The 8,403-nt window shown below is 37.9% G+C and overlaps 1 protein-coding gene across 1 annotated transcript; it reads left to right on the top strand.

Moving 5' to 3' along the window:
- Window positions 1-3,671: 3,671 nt before the first annotated feature.
- On the top strand, window positions 3,672-6,416 carry LOC104231096 (uncharacterized). Its single transcript, XM_070166029.1, has 5 exons — window positions 3,672-3,714; window positions 3,901-4,049; window positions 4,658-5,341; window positions 5,476-5,935; window positions 6,328-6,416. The coding sequence occupies exons 1-5, from the start codon at window positions 3,672-3,674 to the stop codon at window positions 6,414-6,416; spliced, it is 1,425 nt and encodes a 474-aa protein (XP_070022130.1).
- The last annotated feature ends 1,987 nt before the right edge of the window (window positions 6,417-8,403 follow it).

Below are 8,403 nucleotides of genomic sequence, written 5' to 3' on the forward strand. Positions count from 1 at the left end.
ACACGTCAAGACACGTGGATCAATAACAGAAAGGCAGCTGACAAAAGAATAGTCGAAGAGGCACGAACTTTAACAGGCACAGACAAAGATTCAAGAAAACAGAAAAGAACGGTTACTTGGACCTCTTGGTGATTTGAAGAGACATTGGAAGAATGAACCTAGATAGCAAAAAATATAGATACGTATTACCCATAATTAATGAGCATCAATGATGGAAACCGTTATAGAATCTTTACGAAACAGTTACGATTACCAATTATAACGTTACATTAAATGTCATTAATTGCTCATAATGGCTCCGTTACGAGAGGAAAGAAACATATTACTTAGAAGTAGCTATAAAAGGAGAGAAACAACATTTGTAAGGACACATAATATTATTGGAATACAACGATTTACTTTGCTTTCTTTTACTTATTCTGCTATTGTTAAAGTCAAATCTCTTATTCATTTTATATTTGATTATCAGTAACCCGAATTCTTCTAAAAATAAGCTTTAACCGAAATTCCTATTTTTTGGTTAAACAAATTGATTCTGTTACCGGGAATCTGATAATCATCCGCTTTCCAAATCGACTCTTTTATCAAAAACAATCATGTCGAATGTCAATGATAATAACCAACACAATTTACCACTCCAAGAAGACCCACAACATCAACTGAGCGAACAAGGTGACAGAACTCCACCTCTTTCGCCACAACATTCTCAGCGATAAATCACGAGAGGGGACTCCTAACAGATCTAAATCAAATGAAAATGACAGACTTGCAAATGATCAAGCTATCGATGAAGCTCTTAAAAAATTAATCGCTCAACAGGTTAGCAAAAATCTCCAGGCTTTTACCAGCCAGTCGTTGGTTGCACCGCCAACACCAACTCCAAATAACAACACTTTGAAAAATCCTCGCTCTGGACTCGTTAATTCAGGCAGTGGCGGAACTCCCAGCGAATCTCGTGATGGAGAACCAGGTAACACAGTTAATTCTGATTTACAAAATTTAGTATTAACTTTGTAGAAACAGCTTAAGGAGCAGAGCGATCGCATAGAGCAAATACCTGAAGTACCATCTGTAATCAAGGGAATAGATATGGACAAATATTCACAACAACCTTGGAAGCCAAGTGTTGCTCCTCTACCAATTCCGAAGATATTCAAGATGTCTGATATTCCAAAATACGATAGAACAACTGATCCACGAGACCACGTAACTACATTCACAACCGGTGTAAAGGGAAATGACTTGACCAAGCAATAAATTGAATCAGTATTGGTCAAAAAATTCGGAGAAACACTCACTAAGGGAGCATTAACATGGTACTCTCTTTTACCCGAAAATTCTATAGATTCTTTTGCTGAGCTTGCAGATTCATTTATCAAAGCACACTCGGAAGCTCAAAAGGTTGAAAAAAGAATGGAAAATATTTTCAAAATAAAGCAAGGATATACGGAGCTGCTCAGAGAATTCGTAGACAGATTCCAGCGTGAGAGGATGATGTTGCCACGTGTACCTGATAACTGGGTGGCTATGGCGTTTGCTAGTAATCTAAATGAGAAAAGTTCAGAATCTACGAGATGACTTAAGGAAAGTCTCCGAGAATTTCCAGCAACGACTTGGAATGATGTTTACAACAGATGCAGCACGAAGCAGCGGATAGAAGGGGATACCCTCACTGAGTCTCGAAAAGAGGAAAAGGTAAGTTCAAGACGCGCTGAAACTGAAAAAGGTCCGGTAAAAACAGGTACGATCCCTACATGGGACCAGCAAGAAGAGACTCGCATTCAAAATAGGATAACTTAAGGTACAATCATAGATCAAGAGATAGAGAGTTAGGTTCAGCATCAAGGTTCGGAAAAGAGCGAAACGCACGAGAGACGCGAGATGATGATAGAAGCTCGAAGGCAAAGATCGGCTGTTACAATTTTAATATTAGCATATCAGAGTTAGTAACAGTATTAAGAAGCATCGGAGATAAGGTACGATGGCCAAAGGAAATGAGATCAAACCCGAATAGGCGAAATCCTGATTTTTGGTGCGAGTTTCATAACGATCACGGTCACAAAAAAGCGGATTGTAGATTGTTGCAAGGTGGAGTTGAACATTTATTAAAGAAATGGTATCTAATCGAATTGTTTAGTGAAAAGGGTAAGCAAGCGTATATTAAGAACATGTAGGAGCCCCCTAAACCCCCTTCACCAAAAAGGACGGTTAATGTCATAAGCGGGGGAGAAGAAATTAATGGCGTAACATATATGGCAGCCAAGAAGGTTTCAAAAATTACAGTCACACACGGGAAGCGAGTTCGATAGGTTTTGAAAGAAGAAAGTATTACAATTGATGATGCAGATGCAGATGGCGTGCTAACTCCACACAATGACACACTAGTAATATCTTTACTTGTACATGACACTAATGTGAAACGATGTTTGATTGATCCGGGTAGCTCCGTGAATATCATTCCATTAAGAGTGGTAAACGAAATTCAAGCTGATGATAAGCTAATACCCAAGGCACACACTTTATCTGGTTTTGACAACTTGAGCATCGTAACAAAAGGGGAGATAATGCTCACCACATTCGCAGAAGGAGTTGTCAAAGACATAAAATTTCAGGTGGTAGAGATGGACATGGCTTACAATATGATTCTCGGTAGACCATGGATTCACGAAATGGATGCGTCAAGTTATCAAGTTTCCATCACAATGGGGGATACGTCAAATCCGTGGTGACCAACAAGCTTCACGAAGTATTAATTCTATGGCAGATTCAAGCGCAAAAAGTGATGAAAAATATCAATCACAGATTACAGATGAGGATGTATCAACACCAACCTCAACTAGAGAGGGGCAAACAGATGTAGATTCGAGGCTTGACACTATTCAAGAACCAGAAGAAAATGAAAATATCAAAAAAAACGATCGAGGAACTGGAAGTTGTGGTGTTGTTTGAACATTGGCTAGACAGAAAAGTCTATATTGGAACCAACCTCAGCCCGGAAATGAAACGTAAGATAATTAAATTTTTAAAAGCTAACGCAGATTGTTTTGCTTGGTCCAATTCAGACATGACAGGTATACCACCGGAGGTAATGACTCACAAATTAAATGAAGACCCATCGTACCCACTTGTCAAGCAAAAGAAAAAGAAGCAAGGCTCCTTCAAAAACCAGGTAATTCAAGATGAGGTGCAGAAACTTAAATTGGGTCTATCCGCAAGGTAAAGTATCCATATTGGTTAGATAATACTGTGGTAGTACCTAAAAAGAATGGTAAGTGGCGAGTTTGTGTAGATTATACTGATCTGAATAAAGTTTGCCCTAAAGATTCTTTTCCATTATCGCATATAGATCAATTAATTGATGCTACTGCAGGGCATGAATTGTTAAGTTTTTTAGATGCTTATTCAGGGTATAATCAGATTAAAATGGATCCTCTAGATGAAGAAAAAACTTCTTTCATCACATATATGGGGACTTACTGTTACAAAGTCATGCCATTCAGTTTAAAAAATGCTGGGGCCACATACCAAAGGCTAGTGACAAAAATATTCCAGGAACATTTAGGCAAAACCATGGATGTGTATATAGATGATATGTTGGTCAAATAACAACGAACAAGAGACCATATTCAACACATGATTGATACATTTCAGATTCTTCGCAAAAATTCAACATGAAGTTAAATCCTGAGAAATGTGCATTTGGTGTCTCATCAGGTAAGTTTTTGAGATTTCTTGTTTCTAACCGTGGCATCGAAGTAAATCCTGCGCAGATTATAGCCATCGAAGAAATTTCGAACATACTCACGAGCAAAAAAGAAGTTTAAAGGCTGACAGGAAGAATAGCAGCCTTGGGCAGGTTTATTTCCAAATTATCAGAGAAATGCTTCAAATTCTTTTCAGCTTTAAAAAAGCAGAACCAATTTAAATGGTCTAAAGAATGTCAACAAGCACTTAAGAATTTAAAATCATACCTGTCAAATCCACCACTATTAGCCAAATCAAAAGATGGGGAGAAATTAATTATCTACCTTGCAGTTTCAGAAGTGGCGGTAAGTGCAGTATTAGTTCGAGAAAATCAAGGTAAACAGTCACCAATTTATTATGTTAGCAAATCTTTGCTAGATGCTGAGACTCGATATCCTCATTTAGAGAAACTTGTGTTAGCCTTGATTATGGCATCTAGGAAATTACGACCTTATTTCTAATGTCACCCTGTTTCTGTGGTACTACCTACCCCTTATGTAATATATTACATAAACAGGAGTTATCTCGTAGATTAGCCAAGTGAGTTATAGAACTAAGTGAATATGACATTACATATCAACCTAGAACTGCAATAAAATCACAACTTTTAGCAGATTTTAGCCAAGGGATACAGTTAGAAGTAGAAAAAGAATTGTAGGTATTTAACAGATCTAATCCAGGTACATGGACCTTATTTACTGACGGTTCGTCAAATTTAAAAGGAGCAGGTCTGGGCATTGTCTTGGTGCCACCTACGGGTGAAACCATAAGACAAGCAATAAAGTGTCATCCAATTACTAATAATGAGGCAGAATATGAAGTTGTGATTGCAGGTTTAGAGTTGGCATAAGAGCTCGGAATAAAGCAGGTAATAATCAAAAGCGACTTGCAGCTTGTTGTTAACTAAATATAGGGGACTTATACAACTAGAGAGGCGAGGATGCAACAATACCTGGAAAAGGCACGGGATTTGGTCAGGCAATTTCAAACTTGGAAAGTCATGCAAATATCGAGGGAAGAAAATGCCGAGGCAGACGCCCAAGCTAATCTTGCATCTGCCGCGGAAGTAACAAACGAAGAGAATGCTTTCGTAATTCATTTGTTTCATTCAGTACTCGATCAAGACAAAAACGAGGTAAATTACAATAATCTAACTTGGGATTGGAGGAACGAAATTGTCAATTTTTTGCAGCATGGGATTTTTCCTGAGGATAAGAAAAAATCTCAAGCACTTCGCAAAAAAGTTGCCCGCTACTGTTTAAAGCAAGGAAATCTCTATCGGAAAATGTTCGGTGGTCCTCTAGCAAGATGCCTTGGGCCTTCTCAAACAGAGTACGTGATGAGAGAAATACACGAGGGACATTGTGGAAATCATGCTAGAGGAAGATATTTGGTAAAAACCATGATTAGAGCCGGCTATTATTGGCCAAAAATGGAAGAAGACGCGGAAACTTTTATGGAAAAATGCGACAAGTGTCAAAGATATGGTAACAACATACATCGACCAGTTGAATTATTACATCCGGTCGTTGCACCATGGCCTTTTATGAAGTGGGGGATGGATATTGTAGGTCCACTACTACAAGCCAAATGCAAGGTACGAGAAAAGAGGTCAGAGACTTCATATGGCAAAACATCATATACCGATTCGGGGTACCAAAAGAAATCGTTTGTGATAACGGCCCGCAATTTATAGGTGCACAAATTACAGAATTTTTCCAAAGTTGGCAGACTAAAAGGATTACTTCGACTCCTTACCATCCGATGGGTAATGGTCAAGCTGAATCAACAAATAAAGTCATTATTAATAACTTGAAGAAGAGACTAGAAGAATCTAAATGTAATTGGCTGGAGGTGCTACCTGGAGTATTATGGGCTTACCGAACAACAGCAAAAATAAGTACGGGAGAAACACCGTTTTCACTTGTGTATGGAGTTGAAGCCTTAATTCCAGTTGAGATAGGGGAACCAAATATGAGATATACTCAAGCTACTGAAGAATCAAACGAAGAAGAGAAGCGGGTAAAGCTGGATTTACTTAAAGAAAGATGGGAAAATGCATTAATAAGGATGACAGCACAAAAACAAGTCATTGAGCGGTATTACAATCGTAAAGCTCGTCTCAGATACTTCAAGATTGGGGACTACATACTCAAGAAAGTTTTCCAATCCACAAGGGCTGCCAATGCAGGTAAGTTAAGTCCGACTTGGGATGGGTCTTATAAGGTTCATGGTATCGCAGGAAAAGGAGCACACGAGCTCGAAACATTGGATGGAAAGATTCTACCTTCAAATTGGAATGTTGTTCACTTGACGAGATACTACTTCTAAAGGAAAGAAAATACCACCGGGCGGGTATCCTCATTAATGATTATTATTTTTAAATTATTAAAATTTTACTAACGATTTTAGATGATAGGCAGAAAGCTAACCCGTACTAAATGATGAATTACGACCTGAAAGATACGTGGAAAGGACATAATTTCCGGTCTAGGGTTACAACTATTCTGATGAAAATTTAATGGGTTAAGAAGTCTTCATCTAAAATCGTACCTCTGAGTCCCTTATGTTTTTCCTTTTCAGGAAAAGGACCAGATGGAAGGAATAGTCAAGTGCTCGAGATTCATACTTCAAAGCTCAAACACTTGGGGGACTATATAATATGCAGATGATGTATGTATAAAGAAACCCTGGCAAAGAAGGCTAAAACGATTAAATTTCAAGTCAAGCCTAAAATCTATTCAAGTTCAGAGCAAAATCACGAGCTTAAAATACGAGTCTGAATCCAAAAACCTGTGAAGAAAACACTCGTGGATACATATTTCAAAATCTTACGAATGTTTAGGTTAAAGTCAGTATTTAACCATGGGTCATAAAGAAATCCTTGAATTTTATTTTTTGTAAATCTGTTGTAAAGAAAACAGTTACGAAAAAGTAATAGAAGATAGTCAAATACATGTAAGGTGTTATCTAAACTTGACAAAGTTCGAATGAAAACTTTATCAATCAAAGTTATTTCAAGAAACATGTATGTTCCTATTTCTCTTTCCGTATGTTTACACCATTATGAAGTTGAGATGTCTTCTTCATTAAGTATCGTATATAAAAGGACCCTCTTTTATAAATTCATGTTTGATTCAAAGATCCATGAAGTTAATAAAGCATTTTTTTTCTTTTAAAGAAAAAAAATGCAAAAAGGGTAAGACAGAAACCCACGAATTAAGACCTTGGACTTATAAAAAAATAAGGCAAAGAGAGTAAAACAGAAATTCAAGAGAATTGAGTTGAAACAAAAACTTTATAATATTAAGTTTAAACTAAGTATGAACTTAGTCTTAAACTGGTTGTCATTTTTACAAAGTGTCCCGAAAAGACCTGGGGGACTTGTCATCACCAAAAACATAACCCCCAAATGGGACCAGAGGTAATACCACCAATTCCACCAAAAAAGAAAAAAAAAAGAGGAGTGAAACTTCATAAACTTTCACTGAGGAACAGAGGAAGAGTCTAAAACGGCATCATCAACAACAGAAGGCTCGATTTGGTCTGAAGAAGCTGAGGCATCCACCGCACTTGGATTAGCTTCAACGTACTCGGGAGTATCAGCCATGGGAGAAGGAAAATTTTGTCCTTGCTGAGTCTTTTCAATGGTTTCTTTTATTTTAGCTAACTCAGCATCCAAGTTGAAACCCTCTAGGCTTGCCTCCACAAGGGTATCATGGCGTGTGTTCAAAATAACCCAACTCACTTCAACAGTAGCTTTGTACTCAAGGACCTCATAATTTCTTTCCCATTAATCAATTTCATTCTTGAGCTCCTCCCTCTCAGCCAAGGCAGCATCATAAGAAGATTGCAAAGGGGCAAGTGAACTCTCCAAAAATCTAACCTTATTAGAAGACACACGAAGATCTTCTTGGGTCTGGGTGAGAGTCTAAATAAGTTCACCTGCATAAACTTCTTTCTCGTCCAGCAAGACCTTCAACCTTCTGAGCTCTTTACTGGCTTTAGAGAGTTGTTCGAAAAATGCTGATTCAAGGAGGTTTTTATCCTTGCCTCCTTGATTGGAAGAAGCTTTTTCAACTGCTAACTCTGAAATCAAGACCTTCAATTGTTGCTCTAAGGTACACTTATTTTCTTCTAGAACTTCCATGTCAAGATGAAGACTTTCATATTGTTCTTTCCAATTGTCTACTTCAACTTGGTAATCATGCATCAACTGCTCTGTATGGGAAACCCTTTTCAACATCTCTGTACCAATGAGATTGATCTAAAAAAAGGGGGGAGGGGTAAAAGTCTTAATAAAAGGAGAATGGAGTAAAATGTAAAAAGAAATCAATACCTTCAAAGATGATTGTACTATATCATTCATCCAAGTCAAAGAACTATGACTTTCTAGCTTGGATTTTTCAACCAGACCAATCAAAGGTTTCAATAATACGTCAGCCCGACCTGACTTTTTCAAAAGATTACCGTCAGCAGGGTCCTCAATGGTAATCTGCTTCATCTCTCTACTCCCACTTGAAGAACCAATCTCAGTATGAGAAATAGTAGTAGTGGGGGTTGTAGAGTAAGTCATAACAGCTTGAGGCGGAGCAAAAACGACAGTAGCAAAAATTGGCAAGGAACGTTCCACAAGGGCAGACACGGTATAAGAGGCAA

The sequence above is a fragment of the Nicotiana sylvestris genome, chromosome 2 (assembly GCF_000393655.2).
Source record: "Nicotiana sylvestris chromosome 2, ASM39365v2, whole genome shotgun sequence".
Taxonomy (NCBI): domain Eukaryota; kingdom Viridiplantae; phylum Streptophyta; class Magnoliopsida; order Solanales; family Solanaceae; genus Nicotiana; species Nicotiana sylvestris.

Bases quoted from the DNA above. Each gene is read 5' to 3' on its own strand.
- LOC104231096 (XM_070166029.1), top strand. From the start codon at position 3,672: ATGAAGTTAAATCCTGAGAAATGTGCATTTGGTGTCTCATCAG. The intron at 4,050-4,657 runs GTAAGTGCAGTA...AACTAAATATAG, and splicing joins TTGCAGTTTCAGAAGTGGCG to GGGACTTATACAACTAGAGA. The intron at 5,936-6,327 runs GTAAGTTAAGTC...TTTCCTTTTCAG, and splicing joins CACAAGGGCTGCCAATGCAG to GAAAAGGACCAGATGGAAGG.